This window comes from Sesamum indicum, linkage group LG3, assembly GCF_000512975.1.
Source record: "Sesamum indicum cultivar Zhongzhi No. 13 linkage group LG3, S_indicum_v1.0, whole genome shotgun sequence".
Classification (NCBI taxonomy): domain Eukaryota; kingdom Viridiplantae; phylum Streptophyta; class Magnoliopsida; order Lamiales; family Pedaliaceae; genus Sesamum; species Sesamum indicum.
This window is the reverse complement of record NC_026147.1, coordinates 24,724,279-24,746,084: the sequence shown is the minus strand read 5'-3', so window position 1 is coordinate 24,746,084 and position 21,806 is coordinate 24,724,279. Positions and strand designations below refer to the sequence as shown.

At 36.6% G+C, this 21,806-nt stretch overlaps 5 protein-coding genes across 13 annotated transcripts in view; 3 read left to right on the top strand and 2 right to left on the bottom strand.

The window, feature by feature from the left end:
• LOC105159544 (D-3-phosphoglycerate dehydrogenase) lies at positions 256 to 4,486 on the top strand. 4 transcript variants are annotated; one of them, XM_011076650.2, is made up of 10 exons: positions 260 to 834; positions 1,538 to 1,671; positions 1,863 to 2,007; positions 2,103 to 2,230; positions 2,826 to 2,897; positions 3,234 to 3,360; positions 3,447 to 3,571; positions 3,662 to 3,703; positions 3,952 to 4,164; positions 4,283 to 4,486. In XM_011076650.2, the coding sequence occupies exons 1-10, from the start codon at positions 669 to 671 to the stop codon at positions 4,349 to 4,351; spliced, it is 1,221 nt and encodes a 406-aa protein (XP_011074952.1). In that variant the 5' UTR covers positions 260 to 668; the 3' UTR covers positions 4,352 to 4,486. The 4 variants fall into 4 exon arrangements, with proteins under 4 accessions (XP_020548117.1, XP_011074952.1, XP_020548116.1 ...); XM_020692457.1 differs by having other exon boundaries at positions 696 to 834; positions 1,533 to 1,671; XM_020692459.1 differs by lacking the exon at positions 1,538 to 1,671 and having other exon boundaries at positions 700 to 834.
• On the top strand, positions 5,949 to 8,288 carry LOC105159543. 4 transcript variants are annotated; one of them, XM_011076647.2, is made up of 4 exons: positions 5,959 to 6,100; positions 6,258 to 6,300; positions 6,719 to 6,826; positions 7,783 to 8,288. In XM_011076647.2, the coding sequence occupies exons 3-4, from the start codon at positions 6,730 to 6,732 to the stop codon at positions 8,001 to 8,003; spliced, it is 318 nt and encodes a 105-aa protein (XP_011074949.1). In that variant the 5' UTR covers positions 5,959 to 6,100; positions 6,258 to 6,300; positions 6,719 to 6,729; the 3' UTR covers positions 8,004 to 8,288. The 4 variants fall into 4 exon arrangements, with proteins under 4 accessions (XP_011074948.1, XP_011074949.1, XP_020548119.1 ...); XM_020692460.1 differs by having other exon boundaries at positions 6,235 to 6,300; XM_011076646.2 differs by lacking the exon at positions 6,258 to 6,300 and having other exon boundaries at positions 5,949 to 6,100.
• Positions 8,918 to 15,070, top strand: LOC105159541 (phenylalanine--tRNA ligase beta subunit, cytoplasmic-like). Its single transcript, XM_011076642.2, has 19 exons — positions 8,918 to 9,072; positions 9,170 to 9,225; positions 9,394 to 9,494; positions 9,722 to 9,851; positions 9,942 to 10,057; positions 10,322 to 10,388; positions 10,773 to 10,814; positions 11,221 to 11,262; positions 11,424 to 11,500; positions 11,718 to 11,844; positions 11,950 to 12,117; positions 12,588 to 12,716; positions 12,797 to 12,898; positions 13,217 to 13,351; positions 13,461 to 13,535; positions 14,025 to 14,132; positions 14,262 to 14,357; positions 14,451 to 14,534; positions 14,805 to 15,070. The coding sequence occupies exons 1-19, from the start codon at positions 9,015 to 9,017 to the stop codon at positions 14,871 to 14,873; spliced, it is 1,782 nt and encodes a 593-aa protein (XP_011074944.1). The 5' UTR covers positions 8,918 to 9,014; the 3' UTR covers positions 14,874 to 15,070.
• On the bottom strand, positions 14,799 to 19,554 carry LOC105159542 (receptor homology region, transmembrane domain- and RING domain-containing protein 2). Of its 2 annotated transcripts, XM_011076644.2 has the most exons (5): positions 19,090 to 19,554; positions 18,063 to 18,293; positions 16,938 to 17,342; positions 14,993 to 16,029; positions 14,799 to 14,892 (listed from the first exon to the last, which is right to left on the bottom strand). In XM_011076644.2, the coding sequence occupies exons 1-4, from the start codon at positions 19,214 to 19,216 to the stop codon at positions 15,464 to 15,466; spliced, it is 1,329 nt and encodes a 442-aa protein (XP_011074946.1). In that variant the 5' UTR covers positions 19,217 to 19,554; the 3' UTR covers positions 14,799 to 14,892; positions 14,993 to 15,463. The 2 variants fall into 2 exon arrangements, with proteins under 2 accessions (XP_011074946.1, XP_011074947.1); XM_011076645.2 differs by lacking the exons at positions 14,799 to 14,892; positions 19,090 to 19,554 and adding an exon at positions 18,950 to 18,972 and having other exon boundaries at positions 15,237 to 16,029.
• Positions 20,668 to 21,806, bottom strand: part of LOC105159540 — a 6,865-nt gene continuing 5,726 nt past the window's right edge. The window contains exons 12-13 of one of the 2 annotated variants that reach the window (XM_011076640.2): positions 21,313 to 21,462; positions 20,668 to 21,086 (exon numbers count right to left, since the gene is read on the bottom strand). In XM_011076640.2, the coding sequence (XP_011074942.1) occupies positions 21,315 to 21,462 (148 nt within the window). In that variant the 3' untranslated portion in view covers positions 20,668 to 21,086; positions 21,313 to 21,314. The remainder of the gene's footprint in view (positions 21,087 to 21,312; positions 21,463 to 21,806) is intronic. The other variant, XM_011076641.2, reaches the window with a different exon arrangement.

Here is a 21,806-nt window from a genome sequence, read left to right as displayed (position 1 = left end):
AACCATTTTATGGAAGCCGATACTAATCCCCCTTCGTCTACTGGTCTCTTGTTATTCTGGATTTGGTTACCGTTTTTGTTTGTTCATCATAAAAAAGGGGAAAAGGTGATCAACACTGATGGAAGCCGGGTGCTAATTTAAACGAGAAACTATAATTGAAAAGGAGCAAGAATCAGAGTGGTTGCAGGTGGTAGTAGTGACAATAAACAATTCATCACCTGCATTAAGCTTCTATCTCATTCTTCAACTTGACATGGAGGCCCCGGGAGAAAAAGGAGGAGAAGAAATGAGTTAGTTGCAGAATGATGACAAGGACGAGGATAGCAAAGTCAAGGAGGCTGTCAACAGTCCCCATCGGCTTCATGATTGTGTTTACTCTTGTCATGATTATTCAATCACCCGCTTCCTCATCCAAAAATACAGCATTTCTTGGAGCTCTTTTTATTCACAAACTCGTTGTGGATGGTTCCTTCCTTCTTCTTGAATCCAAATTTTTCTACTACTAAAGAAATGATGCATTTCTGCACTTTGGGATATTTTATTGAAGAGAAATTTGATGTAGTGCTGGTGGGGCCCATCCCCCTCCCACCTATTCTAATAAAAATGTAGTCTTGTCAATTATGTCCGTATTGTAAAACTCTTCCGCTACCATTCTTCTCTCCGCCTTCATGTATCGTAGCACCACCACCTACCCATCTTTATCAACTCTCCTCAAAGCCTTGCTCGGTGAGATCGGAACCATCGCTACTATAAGAAGCACCTCATCCTCCCAGCTTTTTGCTCCTCCCCGTTATACTCCTGCTCAGCATCACCGTCACTGTTTCTCTTCTCCAGGTATAACCCGCATCACACCAATCTTTACTAAATTACTTCCAATTCTTTTCCCCTTATGTTTGAATTCAACTGCTATGTTATCATTTCTCCAACCTTGCCTACCGGTTTCTCGATGAATGCGAGTGGATGGTGCTTCTGCAATCGTTAGTTGCTCTAAAGGAAATTACATTTTCGTGAAAAAAATTACCAACTTCTTATTTCTTTCTTCTCTATTATTTCCTGTTTCGTATGCTAGTAAATGTTTGGATGATTGAGATGTTACTATGAGTGTGCTGGTTAATTATATGATGCCTAATTCTGTAATCTTAATTTAGCATTTGTGAGACAATTGAATTGCATATTTTTTATTTTCGCCAAATAAATTGTGATAACTAGATAAACAAACTTGTGTTACGCAAAAAGTTGGTGAGAAGTAATGTTTCGCTGTAACTTTTTTCTTGATTCTTGACTTCGTATGTTGTATATGAAACTAGTTTCCAGCCATTCATCTTGGGCCTACCATTTTATCCCATCACTTTCCTCATGGAGTCAAAATGATGAGGTTCATCACCAAGTACACCTGTCTAAATGATTTCACTAGACCTTCTGCACATTAAAAAATGGGATATACACACTCATTGAGTTGATGTAAATATGCATGTTACTTATGCGGTTTGAGTTTTCATTTCGGCGTGCCATTTAATTCATTGCTTGCTCAGTCCAGGTTTATTGGGAAACTTCCAAGAAATGACTGGTGACAGTGGCAAGCCCATCACACGTGTTCTTTTTTGTGGACCACAGTTCCCTGCTTCACATAATTATACAAAAGAGTATTTGCAAAGCCATCCATGCATAAAGGTGCTTTATATTCTTGGATATGGTAGTAATCTCCACGCATTTGTTGGTAATCTGTTTAATACTAGGATCATAGTATATCCATTTATAACTGGGCTTGTATTTTGTAAAACTAAGTATAATTGAAGGTTGCCTTCTTCTTTTCTATTATTTTCCTTGTCCGTCCACTGAATTTCTTTTGTTCTATTTGCTAGGTTGATGTGGTCCCGTTAGATGATGTGCCGCATGCTATTGGAAATTATGATATTTGTGTTGTAAAAAATATGCGGCTGAGTGCAGATGTCATTGCTAGAGCAAACAAATTGAAGCTTATTATGCAGTTTGGAGTTGGTCTAGAAGGCATACCTTCTTCTTTAGGGCTATATCCCACACGTTAACATATTCTGAAATTGTTCATATTAACTAAACATAACACGGGCATTTCTGACATGAAGGTGTTGACTTAAATTCTGCTACAAAACACGGAATTAAGGTTGCCAGGATTCCTGGCGATGCCACTGGAAATGCAGCTTCATGTGCTGAAATGGCCATATATCAGATGTTGGGTCTCCTTCGCAAGCAGGTTGGTCATGTTCAATCTTGCAATTCTCAATTTTGTTTCTTATCTACTCCATCATTTAAGTTGGTGAATGTGTCTAGATATGAGAAATATCAACCTTCAATAAGTTGCTGAGGCATGAGTTGCTGTAATTTTATTCAGATAACTTTGAGAGATTATACAATGACTGAGATGTGTTTATTTCACATTCCATCTTATTTTGTATAGGCGCTTTTTTTGTTAGTTAAATGACCTGATAGGGAAAACATCAGGAAACCGGATATTAAAAGAAAACCAAGGTGTTCGGTTGATAATATTTAGGACGATTTTGGTTATCTTTTCAGCTTTCATACGCTAAATTCTTTTTTCGCCTTTATCAAATATTAAATTAATTTGTTATCTAGAGTTTCTTTTTCGTCCAGCTTTCTTTCAGTTAGTTTATTTAGTAAAATTGGTTCTTGGATTGTATACGTCATCTGAAGAAATATCTCCGTTTCTGTGTGAACTATCTAGCAACACATTCATGGCATATGCACTTGAAATTGGTGCTCTGCATAGAGCTCCCTAAACTGGTGTTTTGTATGTACTTAGTTATCTATGTTTATCGCAATGGCTACAGTATGAAATGCAAGTTGCCGTGAAGCAGAAAAAACTTGGAGAACCAGTTGGTGACATGCTGCTTGGAAAAACGGTGAGTTTCTGTTTTTATGGTCTCCCTTTTGAAATTTTTATATATTTATTTCTTCATGTTAATGCAAAAGTGAACTTGCAGTTATTTCTTTTTCCTGCTTTCCATGCAAGAATCACATCCTTATTTGCTACATTTTCATTGATTTGCATATTTGATTGGATATGTAATGCATGTTGGTTATATATTTATTTCTTCATGTTAATGCAAAAGTGAACTTGCAGTTATTTCGTTCTCCTGTTTTCCATGCAAGAATCACATCCTTATTTGCTACATTTTCATTGATTTGCATATTTGATAGGATGTGTAATGCATAATACTGATTCCTCATTGCTACAGATATTTATCATGGGATATGGAAATATTGGGAACCACTTGGCAAAGCGCTTGCGGCCTTTTGGTGTGAGCATACTTGCTACCAAAAGGAGTTGGCCTTCATCTTCGCAAAGCTCATGCAAATCTGACGGTATGAATGTTTACTGTGTTAACAAATAAATTGTGGAACAAATATAGAAAGAAGTTCTTAATTAACATGCAATCAGATGCTTTTAGTGTCATACAGTGAAAATGGCACCCATAATGATCTTGTGGATGAGAAGGGTGGTCACCAAGATATTTTAAAGTTCGCAAGGCGCGCTGACATAGTTGTTTGTTGCTTGGCAATGAACAGTGAAACAGTAACCATTTCCCCATGTTTCATGCATATTTTTAAGTTTTAACTGTTACTTCTCAAGGCAAGTACTTACTTTGCATGCAATTGCATTCAGGCTGGCATTGTTGACAAGGATTTCATATCTTCCATGAGAAAGGTTTGTTATCTTATTTATAGAAATTTGTTTTAGCTTACATGCGCTGTCATTTTTCTGGAGGGTATAATTTTGCGCTGCCCCTAGGGTTAGCTTTGGGTGACTCCTGGATTTCTCTTGCCCTGCAGAAACTATTTTAGTTGTTTCTTTCTCTCATTCCTCTGCTCTATGAGCGTTTGTTTCTCAAAGAAGATTTAGCTGGTCTTTAGTTTTATTTACATAAAGCACTTCCTGTCGAATCTTTATTGTAGGGTGCTCTTCTAATAAATATAGCCCGAGGCGGCCTGCTGGATTATGAAGCTGTACTCCATCATCTCAAATCAGGTCACCTGGGAGGGCTAGGGATTGATGTTGCATGGACTGAGCCATTTGATCCAGATGATGCTATTTTAAAATTCCCGAATGTCATAATCACACCTCATGTTGCTGGAGTTACTGAATGTTCCTACAGATTCATGGCCAAGGTATCATCACAGGAACCTAACTTTAGCATTGCGGTCTCAGGTTATTTCATAATTTTCGCTGATACATAGTTCTCCAAATCTCCTGAAGTTATGAATCAACCTTGATGTTGAATCGCAGGTTGTTGGAGATGTTGCCCTTCAACTCCATACAGGAACACCGTTCACTGGGGTGGAGATTGTCAATTAAGCAGCAAGATACAGGATAGTCATTATAAACAATTTGAGTTACAGAAGCTATGAAGAACATTTTTCCATTTTATCCATGATTTGGGCAAATAATTCTTGAATAACACCCTTCGTTCCCGGAAATAGCTTTTTGTATCTGAGGCCAAAAATCTCTTTAGTACAAACTACTATTAATGCATCCGATTTTGTTTTACTGATTAAAATGTGAGCTTTATCAGCAACAACTTGGAGCCAGTCTGAATAACCAAAGCACAGATGGAGAGAAATTCCTTCACCACAAGACTTAAAATGTATGATTGTAGACAAGTTATTCTGTCCGTGCACAGTTGGATAGAGTTTGATTCGTCCATTCTTTACATTCCTCTGGAGATGCAGAGGGATGTGGCAGCTGACAATGCAGCACTTTTTGTTGCTGTAAAGAATTACCTTAGCCAGCATATTTGACTAGTATGAAAATACAAGTAAATAGTGGCAGAGCACAAGAAACATAGAATGGTTTAACCTCCCAAACTTTCTCCAGGCCTGCACCACAAGAAACATAGAATGCTGTTATCATTTTCCAGATGCTATGACGACAACTATGTTACAAAGTAAACACCCTTTTCCGTAATTGCTTTCTCAACCCCGTCATATAACTCTGTTGTCATTGGATGAAATTACACTTGAACCAACATCGTTGGGGTATATTAGCAGAGAAAGCAGCAGAAAATTCTTGTATTTCTCTAAACAGCAAGCCTACGCTGGCATGAAGTCAGTTGTACATGGATTGTGATAGTCTAATGCAACAAATCTGATTAAACAAGAGTAGGTATGTTTAAAAGTGGATGTAGCAGTCGTTATTCTGATTTCTGAAGTGGATACTCACGGCCCAACTAACTGCAAAATATCTCCATGTTAGCCTACTCATGGAATCAACATATAGGAAGGTGAGAACCAAAGATAGCCATAATTAAGGAAAGATCTGAGAAAATAGAATGTAAGAAAATTATATTTGTATAAGATTCATAACATAAATAATATTATCTTATAACTAATTACCTCCATGCTCCCTTCATAATCATCATCATTTACACTATCATTTTAATAAACTGATCTTGTGGGTATTATTAATTTTGTTAAATTTTGGTATTTGTTTATTCATATCTATATCTATGTATAATTGAAAATGTATTCAATTTTTATTTTTATTTCTCGACTTCTACATCCCTTTTTCTTCTCTTATTTTATTTCTATATTCTTCTCATAAATTGTTTTATGTATTTAATTAATATATTTTTTTAAATTAATTATGCACACACACATTTGAGCGTTATAATAAAAGTTGTTTAATTAATTTTAAGAAATATAAAAGCTCCGTATCATCTACAATCAAGAATTTCCAATGTGATTTTAGTTTAGATATATTAGTTTTTAAATTATAAATCAATTACTTATATTCTAAAGTATAAATTATTCATTTAATCTTGAGAAAATACAATTATTCCTTGATGATTGATGCAAGCTACTTATAAATAACTGAAAAAGGCACAAGGGTTTTGATAATTACAGAATGGCCCTATTTAAATACTCTTTTACCTCATTCAATCCTACTTGTGGATTCCGCGGTGAGTATATATATCCTGACGAGCGACGACCCTTTCCTCCAAGTTCTTGCATATTCCCCCTGAACCAGATTCCTTCGCAATTGGGAAGGAGATTGGAGAAAGACGTAGATTTTGAAGAGGGGAAGTAGGCGAGACTCGGAGTTGAAGTAAGTTTATGTAATGATAACACCCCCAACTATTCAATTACTTCTCAAGCCTGAAAATTAATTATTGTCTGGTCGTCCCACACATCAATACTTGTGCTGATTCGATTTGCTTTTGACATATTATTGCACTTCAGTTGATTGCGTTTTTTCCTCTTAGCCAAGTTACTTGTGCGTGGACTGACTCACAACCGTTGATAAAGGTCTACTCCTTGCACTGAGATGTGATCTGATTTTGATTAGCCCTCTTCCTTGATGAGTGAGTTTGAGTCTGCCACAATCGTCTTAAAGTTGGCAACTTTAGTGGAAAATCTGGCTTAGGGAAATTTTCTGCTATAAAAAGAATATATACTGGATTCATTCAGAAAAATAATTTGGCCAAGTGCAATTGCATTCTCTGGTCTTTGGTGGGAAATTGGAGATAAATATAAAATCCCTTCAGACAGACTTATCATAAGTTTGACATTGACTGCTTATTCCTCTTTACATTTTCTAGTTATATTCTGGCATTGCTGAATCTGCGGGTTACTTAGCCTATGTCTCTCCTTTGTTGAAGTTTACTTATTGCGGTGCCATGCTTAATACCATTTATCTAAACCTTGTAATTTTAACTTTTCCTAGATTGAGGAGCTATGGCTGGGGTTATAAGCAAGTTCTTTATTGCATCCATGCTTATGTGGGCAGCTCCTATCGGAATTCTATATGGTTTTAACCATAATTTATTCCCTGGTAATCTATTAGACAACTCAAACATCAAGGCTACATTTCCTTCAATCTGTACAAGTGTTAGCTTTTTGTGAACTCTTCACTTTATACATATACAATTTTAACTTTTGATTTGACAGTGTGGATTTTTTCAATCACTACATTGTTGGGGAAACTCTTAACTTGAATTTAGTGAAAAAGAATCTTGCTTTATTTATCATAGTTATCGTGCTAAATAGTTGGACTGGAAATAGATTAGTGAATTGACTACTTTGTCAATTCTGAACAGAGCCTGTTGGTATTACTACTGAACATTCCATGTAATTTGGCTATTAAGGGAATCTTTCCTTCTGAGGAATAGTTATTTCATAAAATGAAATATGGGGGATACTTTTCCCTCTTATATAGTTGTCAGACTCATATTCTTCATATGTAAGCGAATTTCTCAAGTGCCTTTGCTGTACGGTCATGGGATTATGTCTGAGTGCATATGATATTTTACCTAGATAAGTGCAGGCATGTTCTGGGATCAATTTAGACCACTAGTGCTAGTCTTGTCAGGTATGCACATCTCATCACCCTCATTAGTCAAACTTCGGCTGACCTACCAAGTGGGAAAATACTGCTATTATCATCCTTGTAGAAGCCAGCCTGGGCTCCTGATCTTGCCAGCCAAAACTGTGCCTCTGTGATTGACACTCTTTACTTGAAGCGTATCAAGATTCAAGGAAGCTTTTGATTTTCCATGGAAAAATGAAATTCTTTATCATGTTATGGTATGATATTCCAATTTCCAGTAACTCTTACAATGAGTGTCCCCCACTTGAAAATGCACATGCATCCTCACACAAACATTTGCGTGTGTTTCCTTGCAATAAAGTTAAAGAAAGAAATTTGCTATATAATGATGTTGTCTGTGGATTCCTAACTAGATTGGCTATTAATAGCCATTTCTATCATTTATCATGCATCTGGAACAGGTTCTACTAACTTGTCTCCAGAGTCCATGACACTATGGAGTGGAATCCTTGCTGTCATCTCTGTCAATGTGGTAATAGTGGTCTACATTTATGCGGCCATGAAAGAGCCATCAGACAAACATGAGCCAGATCCTAAATTCCTGGCGGATGCAAAGGCTAGCATAAAGCAGTCTGGAGGAACAGATGTGGACTCATCATCTGACCGTGCGAAACAAGAATAGCTGATGTTAACTAAATACTTGGCAGTTCAGCTTTAGTCTTAATACAACTGAATGGATAATGAGCATAAGCCCTTGATCCACAGCTAGAGAGAACTCAGAGACTTTATGAATGAGCACAGGGGTGCAGAGATTTTGGCCTTGGTTTTATGTTTTAGAGGACTTGTCTCAATTATTATTTTGACGTCATATGTACCAAGAATGAAAGGGGTACCTCTTTATTCCTGTTTGAATGTTCACTTTCAGAGCCTATGGGCAATTGATATTGGATTTTCCTTTCTTTTCATATGTTACCAAATTGACAAAGACCTAAGTTTATGATGCTTTTCCATAAGATAGTTAGCCCTCCAGGCCCAACGGCAACTTGTTCCTCGCAATTTTCTAACAAAAAGGAAGAAGAGTTGGCGTCTACCTCTACTCCAGTAACTTGTTCGGTTGATGCCAAATGCCAAATCACTCCAATTTCAACCTAATCTCTTGCCAAAGGTGTGAAACAAAATTGTTCATGGTATAACAATTGATCGTCTGCGCATCAAATAAAAAAAGTAAGATGAGCATTGATGATACAAATGAAAATATACTGAAAAAGGAGAAGGCTTATTGCTGATGCTTCATTCTTTTTGCTTAAACTTCCAATATCAACATTAATCAAACCAAGAACTACCCACAGCCTATAGTGAAGAGAGCATCTTTTATGGGCCATTGTTAAAAATTCTTGATTTCTCTTATTGATTGCAGAAAAGTTGCTGGAAGATTACATAAAGCAGAGTTTGGTCCGTCTATGTGAAGTGAAAATAATTGGAGAACAAATGTGGAGAAGTTTTAGTTTTTGTTAATCAAATAACTCATTTTTGGTAGCTTAAGTTAAAAATGTATCACTTCCAAAAAAATATGGGCCTTGCTAAAGAAACAAGTTACTCAGTCCATTTAGCCCAGTTTTAAATACGACAAAATATATCCAAAATTCTTACTCGCACCCAAGTCAGACTGACATCACCATCGCCGCAAATCACCATGCCTACCGTGAGCGTAGGCAGAGATCGCCTTTTTCAAGCCCTAGGCCGCACCTACAGTAAGCCTCTATATCGTTTTGCTCTATCCCTAGTTGAGAAGCGCCTTTATCTGTTTCATTGTCAATTTTTCTTTTCCTTTTTTCCCATGGACTGAAGCTGAAGAAGAGTTCGAGGATTTGTGCTTCAAGTTCGGCATTGAGCTCGATGATGTGGTATGTGCAAACTGTGATTAAGATGATTTTTTTCTCAGAAACTCATGAACATTATGATTCAATATTATTTGATAAGTTGCCCGAGAAATGTACCATCTTTACAGATTGCCGCAATTTCTGAGTTTTGGTTTTGAAAATCTTTTTGGATTTCATTAATGTGAAAACCAGACGACGGAAAAGGCAATTATACGAAAAGAGAGGCATTTGGAAGAAGAAGAACCATCCGAAGATGAGGAAGTAATATACAAAATTGAAGTTCCAGCCAATAGGTAATTTGATTATTAATAACTTCAACTCATCTATTTATGGAGCTGCTGCATGCTAATATGATTTCGTACAAGTACGGAATGAGTTACTGACAATTGTCAGAAGGAAGTCTCATAGATCATATGAGTATAGTAAGTTACCAGAGTTTGATAAAATTGGTTTATTTTGAATTCTAATGTATTTTGAGAATGTGTTGATTGAGCTATTCTTGGCTCTTAAATTACGGCAGATATGATTTGCTTTGTCTTGAGGGGTTGGCACAAGCCCTACGCATATTTAATGGACTTGATCCAGTACCTACCTATAATGTGGCAAGCATCAATAAAGAATCAATGCTCAAAATGCACGTGAAGGCAGAGGTTTGCATTGTGCACAAACCAACTTGGTGTCGTCAATTTTAAATGCTCATCTTACACGATTGTACTACTAATGACTTTCTTTCACTGCAGACGGCAAAAGTTCGCCCATATGTAGTTTGTGCTGTTTTAAGAGGTATTACATTTGATGAAGTTAGATATAATAGCTTCATTGATCTTCAAGATCGGCTTCATCAGAATATCTGTCGGTAATGCTATCATATCTCTGATATAACTACAGACTACCTCTTCAATGATTTTTGTATTTGAGGATCCTATTTCTGGTAAGCTTTAGTATTACGGACACTGGTATAGGAACTAATTCCGTTAAGTGCATTGAGATTTCTTCGTTAAGGACTGTAGCATGGAATTACTGCTGCTTGTTGGAGCGATTATCTTCCTATACTCTCTTTGGATTGGAAACTTTATTTTGTTGCTTTTTGGTTTACTTTGTTATGGTTGCATCTTTGCAGGCGAAGAACCCTTGTTGCTATTGGTACACATGATTTGGATACAATTGAAAGCCCTTTCACATATGAGGTACATGTGATGCTTATTTGTTTTTGTAACGTTCAATGAATCCTTATGTGTTTTTTATTCAAGAAGGTAAAGTGTTCAGTGAATCCTTATGAGCTTCTTATTTGTTTGTGTAATGTTCAATGAATTACTTATGAGCTTTTTATTCAAGAAGGTAAAATCTTCATCTGACCTTGCTCTATACTATATTCATTCTATAATTTCAAACATGAGATGTATCAATGCAGTTTCTGATTTCAATTCTTTTGAAGACCACATGAACTCAATTAAAATGGTTGGCCAAACAGAGCAATTTTTTTCCTGTTTGTATTTCATACTATTCTGTTCTGAACTTTAAATATATAATGATTTTAAAGTAATTATTAATAAATCGGGTTTGTGTTTCAGGCGTTGCCGCCCCCACAAATAAACTTTGTTCCACTGAAACAGGTATTTACTTTTATTTCTGTGAGCTCTTTCTGAGTCTAGCCTTATTTTGTATGATACATACAATGGTAGTAAAGGAGTCAACTTCTCAGTTAGCTCCTGACTAAAATGAGATGCCGCACTTCTCTTTGTTGGCCCATCTCTTTTGGGTGATATAAAAAATTAATTGTAACTTTAATTCAAAATAATGGTATTAAATAGTATGAGCCTACTCATCTTATAAGTTATAACACTCATACACTTTCTCATGTAAATGCATCAAAAGGATGCAGAGTATTTGACTTAAAATCTGTGTGTGGTAAGATTATAGTCTTTTGTCCTTGTTTCTTGTTTTTCAGTTTTGTTGCTTAATATCGTAGACTTTCTCCTCATATATAATGCTGAACTTTTTGAATCTGCAATTGCTCAGACAAAGAACTTCAAGGCTGATGAGCTAATGGAATTTTACAAGGTGATTCTTACCTATGTGCTTCCTATGGCTATTTGTATTCATTGACATCAAATTCCGTCATGATTTATTGGTTCATAATACTTGTCTATTTGAGGTTAATGCCATTCGCAGCTTATTATGGTTCGCGATTGGTAACTAAAGTTTTATTATGGATTTTGTAGTCAGATTTGAAACTGAAGAAATACTTGCATATAATTGAGAATTCGCCAGTATTCCCAGTCATATATGATCGCAACAGGTAATTTGATTTTTTCTAAAGCTTAAGGTGTTCTGCAATTAATCTCACTTATTTCTGCTGTATCCTAGACTCATAATTTTGTCTCACCTGTATATGTCTGGCCATAAGCTTTTACATGAAGTTTTATGTGTCTATTATAATACCATCGTTTGTCTTGTTTACAAATCTTGCTTGCTTGATACTCCTTTGATCTGATAAAACCTGAAACTCTGTGCAGAACTGTTTTGTCTTTGCCTCCAATTATTAATGGTGCGCATTCTGCGATTAGTTTGAAGACAAAGAATGTCTTTATTGAATGCACTGCCACGGATTTGACAAAAGCCAATATCGTTTTGAACACAATGGTAATAATTTGAATAGACCCAGTGCTCCAGTTTTCAACCCTTTTTTTTTATTTTTTTTATTTTTTTGGTATCTCTTAGTGTTTGTATGTTCGAATTGTCATACAGGTAACCATGTTTTCAGTCTATTGTGAAAGAAAGTTTGAGGTTGAGCCAGTTCAAGTGATATACCCCGACGGAAAATCATACATTTGCCCTGATCTGTCACTCTACCTGATGGCCGTGCCCTTATCTTATATTACTAGTGCAGTTGGAGTCCCCCTACCAGCACATGAGGTATCATGTTCTGTCACCAATCTATTCGCTTATTGAGTGTGACAATGACATCCTTTCAAGTTGATTTGTCTTGTGTTTTTCTTAAGTTTTTTTGAATGAGCTTAAGGTCAAATCCTGGCAATTTATTCTTAACTTGAATATAGATGCTACCAAAAATCCAAGAGATGAGCAATAGTAGATATCTGCTTTGTACTTCTTCAAGCCCTTGTTATTTACTTTGATGAGAGTGATATAAACATAAAATATTAACATGATTCCTAAAGTCTGTTCGCTGGTGGTCTTTGCAGCTCACTCAAATAAGTATATTTATTATACACTTCCGTACACTGGTTTCCTGTTGATTTCAGCTTTGCTTATTTAATTTGTTTCATAAATTGTTTGCTTTTGTACTGACTCTGCTGTGTATCCTCTCTTGAAAACTCCTCACAAGATCAAATATTGAGAACTAGCATTCACAAATTCAATTTCAGGTTGCTCGTTTGTTGAATAAAATGCAATTATATGCGAAGCACTCTGTATCAGAAAAGAGTGAAACCAGCTTCACTATATCTGTTCCTCCAACAAGAAGTGATATTCTTCATCCTTGCGATGTTGCTGAGGTATTGCTTTTGTGCCTTTTATCCTATAGAAGATTTCCTTTCTTTGCCTGTTTTTTATACTGATGCGCAACTACATTCAGGACGTAGCAATTGCTTATGGCTACAATGAAATTCCAAAGATAAAATTTCCATCCTTGAAGCCACAGCCTTTGAATCAGTTTAGTGATCTTATTCGAGCAGAGGTAGGAATCATACAGGCCTTATATCCAGTTTTCAATTGTTTATGACTGGAATTTTAAATGTTAGGTTATTAAATTTGATTCTATGTTGTCTCCTTATTTCAATCTCTTTGCCTGTATATATTATGAGGTGGTTTCCAAGAAGACTTGGATCAATATTTGAAGCTGATAAACATTGAAATTGGTTCTTTACAGTATAGATTTCCACTTTTCTTGGTTTTGCTTTCTTACTATATTATTCATTAGTCAGGTGTGCTTGAAGTTTGAACTATTCATTTGTAGTCTCTTGCATTTAACCTGAAATTATGTCATCTATGTTAGATTGCCATGGTTGGTTATACAGAGGTGTTAACATGGATATTATGCTCATATAAAGAAAACTTCACCATGCTTAACCGAGAAGATGACAAATCAACCGCAGCAATTAATGGAAACCCCCGTTCTGCTGATTTTGAGGTTTGTCTGTTTTCTTATTCCGGAACTCTTGAAGTTAAATTGAACATTGAATTGTTTTCTATATTTCCTTAGCTGCCATCTTCCGATAATCTTGTTCATATTTTTGCAGGTTGTCCGCACTAGTCTTATGCCTGGCATATTGAAAACTGTTGGGCACAATAAAGACCATCCGAAACCAATTAAAGTAATTAGAAATTCTCTATGGTTATTGTTGTGTGTATAATTAGCATATTTTCGTTTTTTTGTCTCATCACTGCACACCCTCTTCTCCTAGGCTGGCCAAAATAAAGAAAATGAAAAGGTGTTGCAATTATCTTGTTAATGCTATAAGGGTGGAACTTAAGTGGTCGTTAGTCCAGAATCCTGTAAAATTGAAAAAGTTGCATAGCTTCTCTATGTTCAAGGGACTATTCTACCTAGTGCAGTTCTTGGATGATTAAAAGGTTTTAGTCTCACTATCTGAGGAGGAAAACATATCTCATGGAGAAAAAGAAGTTGAAAATGTCTTGTTGCAACGTGTATCATTTGTTACCATAATGTGCGAGATACGATTCCTTTTAGTTTTCACTTGTTTGGAACTTTGGTTCCTGCATGTGGTCCTTCATTATAATCCATTATTCAAAAATCATATTTTCTGCATTGCTGAATTGGATATCCATGACCTTTTGCTTAGATTTTTGAAGTGGGTGATGTGGTGCTTTTAAACGAGACAAAAGATGTTGGTGCATCAAATCGTCGCCATCTTGCAGCTTTATATTGTGGAGCTACCTCTGGATTTGAGGTAACTGCAACTCTGTGATAGAGAGAGTTCTGATATATGTCATTTCATTTATCAATTTCTTTATCTCACTTAGTTTGATAAGCCATTTTTTATGTAGCTCAATGATTCTCATACTTCTCTTGTTTTCAGCTGATACATGGTCTTGTAGATCGAATCATGGAAGTGACAGGAGTTCCATTTGTGTCGCCTGGGAATAATACAGGCTACTACATACAAAGTTCAGATGTATGTCATGCTCCTATTTGGGTCCTCTTGAGCATCATGTATATTCTATTTTCCTTTTGGGATGATATTCTCACTGTCGAATACCCATTGCAGGAGCCCGAGTTTCTTCCTGGGAGACAAGCAAGCATCATTTACAAAGGAAAGGAAATTGGCACATTTGGGATTGTGCACCCACAGGTATCTCAGTTGTTGTCTGTATGGCAAAGAACTTTTCTTTTTTATCTATGTTTCTGAGCTTTTATGCATTTGCAAGAATTAAGCCTTATAGAATTGTTGAGTCCTACTTTAACCATTTGATAACAACTTATCAGTGATTTTGGGGAAAAAAAAAAGGAAAAGGAAAAAGAAAAAGAAAAGACAACTTTTCAGTGATTTTTTATCTTTAGTTGTTGGAGTGCCAGTTATCTTCTATCTGGTTACTCAGCTCGTATTCATGTTTGGTTTCAGGTGTTGGATAACTTCGACATTCCGGACCCTTGCTCCTTTGTCGAAGTCAACATTGAAAGCTTTCTGTAAAGCATCAACAATTGCATTCCTGTAGCAAAAGGGAATTTGGAAAATCATTATATTTCATTTCTTTAGTTGTATCTTTTACTTTAAATCATTTCTTTTGAATAGAAGAAATCAAGAATCACCAGTTACAAAAATGGCTGAAGTATGTTCGTATCGGCTTCATGCCAGGTTTGAGCTACTGTGACCTTGCTTCAGCTCTACCCTCAGTCTTCTGCACATTTGCCGTCTCTACCATGCTGTGGAGTCCTGGTTTCCTTCTTGTATAGAATCAGTTACAGAAATAGATCGGATATAGAAACTGGAAAAAAGAGTGAAAGAGAAAAGGCAGATGATGTGTGTTCAGTAAACAATAAGACACTGAGGCAGTAAGGAGAACGTTTTACTTTTGTCCTAAAAGTAGAAAGAATGTACATATTCTAAGTCTGCAACAAGACTTGCATATGATACATCATTGACTTATAATCTGATTAATTTCCTTCAAACGAGAGCATAAATCCTTTCCCTGTTACAAACCAGGAAGTGAGAACCAAACACTATCATTCCTTGAAATCCAAAGTATCGGCCAAATTAACTCATGACAATCAGCTATAGGTTCACTCACACCCTGGAAGAGAATGAGCCGAAGCAAATGGTGAAAAGCTTGCAGGTGACCCACTGTAATGCAGTGGGTTAGGCTGACGACTTGAAGACCCAACATAACTAGAGGAAGCATTGCCCGGACTAGGAATATATGGAGACAGGTATCTGGAATTCAGAGGTGATAAAGAAGGGTAACCAATGGAGTGAGGTGAAACTAAATAAGCACCATCAGATCTTTGGGAAGACATATTCCTAAGGTCGACAGAGCTTTGACTTGGATTTAGATGAGGTGATCGATGATGAGACTGAAGAGAATGGTGGTTATAAGGGGTGCCAGAGATGGACTGGGGGCGTGAAACTGAATGGGACCGATGAGATGATTGGCCAATTTGTAAGGCTGATGATGATCTAACAGATGATAACACTGAAGCTGAAGAAAAGGAAGCTGCAGCAGACGATAGCAATGGTGTAGATTCTGATGCTGGTGGTACACCAGTAGTGGTTCTGGCATCACGTTTGCAAACAGGACAAAACGTTCTCCATGATGTTAGCCAAGCATCAACACACATAGCATGAAATTCTGTGAAGACACAACATAAAGTTACTTAAGCACAGGGGATAAAAATAAATAAACTCCAGAACAGAAACTGAGAAGAAGAGGACAAGCACTAAACAAATCCAGGATATTAAGAGCTTCTGTTTAGATCATGCCCAGCCTATTTGGACCTGATGAATCATCCTCTCCGCAAACTATTCAGAAAAATATCACCCAGGATGTCGAGATTTTAAGTTAAAGTTATGAATCTTCACATATTTTTAAATTTTATGAGCCTGAGGTCGAAGCTATACATTTTCAAATCATTCTTATTACTCTAGTTCAGTACCTTCTCAGTTCTCTGATAGAAATGGTAGGTGAATTTTTTCATTTCATGAATCCAGACAATAAATATGCGACATTGTCAAGTAACAGAAGAAATTTAATAATAACCAAAAGTGGCATTTATTCACACCAAAAGACCGCCAAGTAGAAGTATCAACTGATCTTCGGATTAGATGGTCCCAATATTGTCAACTAAATGTTGGAAGGCGACAGAGCCATCATGGATTGAACTTAATATACCAGTTTTTCCTTTTAGCATAGCTCAGGCTATATTATGTCCTAATTAGGAGGACATCTCTGAGGTCATCATATGTAATTGAACAGAAATTGCAATAAAAAGGAACCTAAGTTACTCAACACTGGTCTCAAACAACATATAAATTATACCAGGAAAACACATTCTTGACTCGGTACAAAGATGAATGATGTATTTTCCTTCCATTTCTTCCTCAGTGGCGGTGGAATAAAATTCAAAGTAGAAAAAGCCTAATATTCTCAGAAAACAGCTAACCAAGTAGCAGTTAAAGAGTTCCCAAGCAAAGCGACAAAAGAAGTACTACTTCGATATACGCTTATACTGAGCCCTCCAGAAATAAGAGAAGACTTACTGTGGCAACATGGCAGGATTCTGAGCTTCTCCCCAACATTATAGTCTTCAAGACATATAGCACATGTTCTTGAAGTACAATTATCCTCCAGAACGGCTGTAAAAATTAGACTTGGCATAGCTTTCACCAAACGACTGCTCATCCCATGGAATTCTCGCACATGTGGAGCTTGAGGCCGTTCTCTTCTAATCCGGTGCCTCCGCACAAAGAAACAGGTAGCCAAAACAGCAGACATGGCAAGTAAAGAAATGAATGATATAGCCATGATAGACCATGCTGAGTTCTCAAAGCTTGGGACTATCCACAGCTCCATATCAGCTGCACCAGCATGTTTTGCCAATGTTTCACCAGCAGCTCTAGAAACAAACACTGCATTTATCTTTATACCAGCAGAATCTCCAGCCACTGGTTTTCAAAGGCCAAGTGTTAATCATACCTTTTTTTCACATGATTGAACTCTGTAAATAGCCAAAAGCAAGCAATTAACTTTAGATAGCTCCATTACACCCTGGGGTTGTTAATGGATCAGGGAAACCTAACTTAAGAATGTGGACAATAAAACACCTATGATGCGTAAATTAGTGACATCAGCTTGCCACTCTGCACCCTTCTTAGTTTAAAATTTTCAAACGGAGTGACTGAATATTTGCAGCTAGATGGATATCAACAGCTTGACTTACTATGCACTTGTTTACCGACAGTATATGATCATGCTCTTAATAGATCTCCCTTTCTGGAAGTCTAGGCTGAGTGCAATTCATGTCAAAGATAATCTAAATTTTCATGGGTGGAGACAAACAACTTGCAATGTGTGTGGAAAATACAAATAGAAGATAAGACCTAAACCAATTCTTTTCACATAGCTAAATTCTTCAGCAGAAAAATTTATTAGGTTCAGCTACACATCTATCTAATTTGAACTACTTTTGTCATTCCTCTATAAGTGGAATGTGAGAGCCTTAGGCTTAGTCTTCTATAGGTCTATCGCTAGTCACAGCCACTAGCTCAGAGGAGATTGTCAACTGCTAATCATATGCATGAACACTTTCACCAAGATAAGATGCATAAAACAAAGCATCGAATCCATAAACTGCCATAAAGTGCCTTGCGACATAAAAACATTACTCGCCACCAAAGGACCATTTTCAGTGTCATAGATAATGGCTGCTTTGAATCCTGCAGCTTGTGCTCTTCTAACTTTATCCTCAAAGCTGCATCCTCCTCTGATTATCAACACAAACGGATATCTGGTTACATTCATATTTGAAGTTATCTTATTAGTCAGTGGCGAGCATGCATCCAAAGGTTCTGCTACATTTAGTGTCCCACATTTTCCAGATCCTTTCACTGAAGGTGCTGAAACCACAAGAGAACTTTATCAGTATACAACTATATGGTCATAAACACAGACCAGTTCACAACAACTTGCTTCAAAAACTGTAGCTTGTTATTGAAAGTGCAACTGTCGGAAGATATAGAATTACAGACATGAGAAGACATATTCTCATTAAATCAGCAAAGCGAAATGAATCTAACCAGCAACTTGCTGCCCAAAATGTAGATTCTTACATCATACTCGTAAAACAAGCTAACTCAATGTTCACTGAAAAACATATTCATCAAGACTAAACTGAATTCATGCGACTAAATCAACTCGAATACCAATTCCACTTCCCAGCAAAGTTTGAACACAAGAATGAACAGAAAGATATTCTTTTTCCCTCCCCGATTTCAGCTAAAATTCTACATCTTTCCAGCAGGAAAACCCAAACAAAGAAAAACTTAAATCTAGTAGAAGCTAAATCGTTCAAGTAATTCGACATACAGAGGAATAAACAAATCAAGTTCGACAAGCTTATCCTGTTGAACCAGAAATGCTTTAAAAAGAAAGGCAAAAACGGGAAGGAAAAAAAAAAGCGAAAATCTCCAAGATATCGAATCACTTAATCAATTCAAAAAACTGAACTCCGAATTTTCAGTTTAGAAACCCTACACCATCTGATTCAAAGTACCTCAGAGAAGAATCATAAGATCAGCCCCACCATACCACGCGCCACAACCAACAAAAGCAAAAAGGAAAAAGAGAAAAAAAAAAAAAAACAAAAAGGGAGAGAGAGAAGGAGAAATAAAGAAAAGAACAAATCCAACTCACCAAAATTAGCTTCAATGTCTTCAAAAGATAAAGTAACATTGTTGCTTATCAATACGACATTGCCAGAAGCTGTGAAGAAACCCATCAAACAGAAAAGGCAGCAGAAAAATATCAAGAAATTCAACATCTCTTCCAACCGTAAAGATTTCAACTTTTCCACAAGATTCCAATAAAAAAAACACAAGAAGCCCAAGAACCTGAAAGAAAGAAGCCGTATTTGTTCAATTTTTACAAGGGTTTCAACAATAAGAAGATTGAAACATCTGCTTCCATACTGCAGTACAATTATGTGATTGTTTTAGGGTCTCTCCGAAACAAAAGAATTTCGTTATTTGATTAGTTGTAGTGAATTGGGAGTGTTTCAAAGAGAAAAATCTAACAGCAATCAAAAGTAGTTGGCTATTCATAGGAATTTTGTCATTTTATGGGGATGGTGCTGCACTGATAATCTTGCATGAATATCTGTCCGGAGATATAAAAGTAAAAGAATTTGCAAATACCACCTCCAAATATGTAAATATTACATTCCAAAAAAAAAAGGGTTAAAAAGTTGATTTTATTCAGGATCCTCTCAATGGTAAAGTAAACTTTTACTCTATAGGAAATGCCAATTAAATTTCTTACTGTCATTACTATTATTATTAAAATAACGTCAAGGATAAATAAAATTTTGACAATGATCCCTAAAGGAAAATGATGAGAAGGGATTATTCTTGGTAGGTATCATAGTAATTGCTATCTCGATCCATAATTATATTATTAGACAAAAGAAATATGAAGCATCGGATAATTACATCAATCTAAATAGGTGAGACTACACTACGTAAGCAAGTCTAATATTTGGTTTCTTTACTTTCCTAGGGAAGTGGGGACTGAAGGAGGAGAGGTCCCATCACAAGGGTAGAGAGAGACAATGTCCATTCGGCATTGCTTGATTGTGTGCTGGAAACAATGGAAATGGATCAATCCCGTTGGCGTTGGCGGCGGACACCGTGGACCCTTCAAGTGTTTCAAGTTTCTTCTTATCTTTTCTTTTTGTATGGCAAGTGGCAACCTTAGACAGGAAAAATAATATTTTATTCCCGTGCATAGACACATTCAATGGAATTGATCAAGAATGAGTAAATGTTTATGATGCTGACAGTGATTAAGGGTGTCGGTAGCGAGCTGGAGGTGTAGTGAAATGTTGGTATGAATGATTAGTGTTGATAGATGTTGGAATCAGATAGAATGTGTGACGTGTTATCTCCAACTTGTTATGACAGGTAAACCATTGTTCAAAGACTGGCCCACATCTTCATAATCGGTAAAACGAGAAGCAGACAGAGATAAAATTTGTATCCCTTACGGGAGTGTTTCTTGCTACTTTTCTTACTACAAACAAACAAAATAACAGCCGCAACAAAGTAAAGGATAAACCCTCGAGCATGTTTGGATTTTCCTAGAATGACGCAATAAGTCGCAATGACAAAACAACAAATATCAAAGAAACCGCCAACCATACTTCTCCATCCACACTATCCAAACCAAGTATTAATTAGAGGTTTAAGTGGAAAATTTACCTTGACAACCAGTCCATATACACCAATACCAAGCAATGTATATCTTGCGGATATATGAGCAAAATTATAATCAAATTCCAAGTGTACGACTAGGGAAGAAATAGAAAGTTTTCAAGAAACTGGAAAGGAATATGCATGTACCACATCGCACAGGCCCTCGAATGTGAAGGGAATAGGAATAATCTTCTGCTATTGTCAAAATGTTGAAGTCCAGCCTCTTATATTACAACAATATGGAAAGGGCCTCTTGGCCAGTGGTTTGGTCTGTGTCTAAAAAGATCAGCAGCATGATATATGAACAGTGGGTGCATTTCATCGCATGATCCTTAAGAGAAACCAATAGCAACAAAAAATCCAACTCGTCAAGGTTTTAACTCCAATATTAGCATCTTCCATCTTGAAGCAGTTGCGACATCTTGCCATAAGTAGAAAAACCTGATTCATGCAACCTTAAATAAGTATATGTTACGACTCTGAAGAACAACTCTATGTCGTAGGAACTGGTTTTATACTTGAATCTGTTCCAGCATTTCCATACATGCAGTTTCTATGCTACCTGGAAGCTCAATAGGTCATGGTTGTGCAACTGTGTGCGCATGCTCACATTCACAAAATTTCCACAGCTTTGATTCAATTAATCTAGTCTGAATCTCAGTTTTACCTTCAAGTACGAACCCACAAGGGTTCCAAAGAGAATAACTTCTCATTTCGAGTTTGAGCAGCGGCTGCCCCTAAAGGAGGTGCATGTACAGTAATTGGAAGAACCCACTCGCATTTGTCCCTTCCCTCGACCAAAAGAGGATGCTCAAATCTGACATTTAAAGGAACAGACGGCTTCAGAAACCAACAGGATGACAAAAATAATTATCAACCACAGGTAAGAATCCTAACATGGGCTAACATGTCCATGTTCAACACTAATACACTAGCAAACAACAAAATACATTTGAAAAACATAAAACCATGTGGAACAAGGGGTAAAAGAAAATAGAGTTCTGCAACCACTTCAACAGGCCTGGAGAAGTCCATCCGCTAACATGACATTTGTTCAACTGTGGAAGCATATATCCGGTAATGGACTATGCATTTTAAATTAACTACATAAAATTAAAAATAGGATAATGTAATTTGCAGAAAAATAAGAAAAGGAAAAGG

Excerpts from the sequence above, each read along its gene's own strand:
- LOC105159544 (XM_011076650.2), top strand. The coding sequence starts at position 669 with ATGTATCGTAGCACCACCACCTACCCATCTTTATCAACTCTCCTCAAA. Across the intron at positions 1,672-1,862 it reads AAAGCCATCCATGCATAAAG|GTTGATGTGGTCCCGTTAGA; the intron begins GTGCTTTATATT and ends TCTATTTGCTAG. Across the intron at positions 2,231-2,825 it reads TGGGTCTCCTTCGCAAGCAG|TATGAAATGCAAGTTGCCGT; the intron begins GTTGGTCATGTT and ends CAATGGCTACAG.
- LOC105159543 (XM_011076646.2), top strand. The coding sequence starts at position 6,730 with ATGGCTGGGGTTATAAGCAAGTTCTTTATTGCATCCATGCTTATGTGG. Across the intron at positions 6,827-7,782 it reads TAACCATAATTTATTCCCTG|GTTCTACTAACTTGTCTCCA; the intron begins GTAATCTATTAG and ends CATCTGGAACAG.
- LOC105159541 (XM_011076642.2), top strand. The coding sequence starts at position 9,015 with ATGCCTACCGTGAGCGTAGGCAGAGATCGCCTTTTTCAAGCCCTAGGC. Across the intron at positions 10,058-10,321 it reads CTTCATCAGAATATCTGTCG|GCGAAGAACCCTTGTTGCTA; the intron begins GTAATGCTATCA and ends GCATCTTTGCAG. Across the intron at positions 11,501-11,717 it reads GTCATATATGATCGCAACAG|AACTGTTTTGTCTTTGCCTC; the intron begins GTAATTTGATTT and ends AACTCTGTGCAG.
- LOC105159542 (XM_011076644.2), bottom strand. The coding sequence starts at position 19,216 with ATGTTGAATTTCTTGATATTTTTCTGCTGCCTTTTCTGTTTGATGGGT. Across the intron at positions 18,294-19,089 it reads AGACATTGAAGCTAATTTTG|CACCTTCAGTGAAAGGATCT; the intron begins GTGAGTTGGATT and ends TTGTGGTTTCAG. Across the intron at positions 16,030-16,937 it reads AATCCTGCCATGTTGCCACA|AATTTCATGCTATGTGTGTT; the intron begins GTAAGTCTTCTC and ends GTGTCTTCACAG.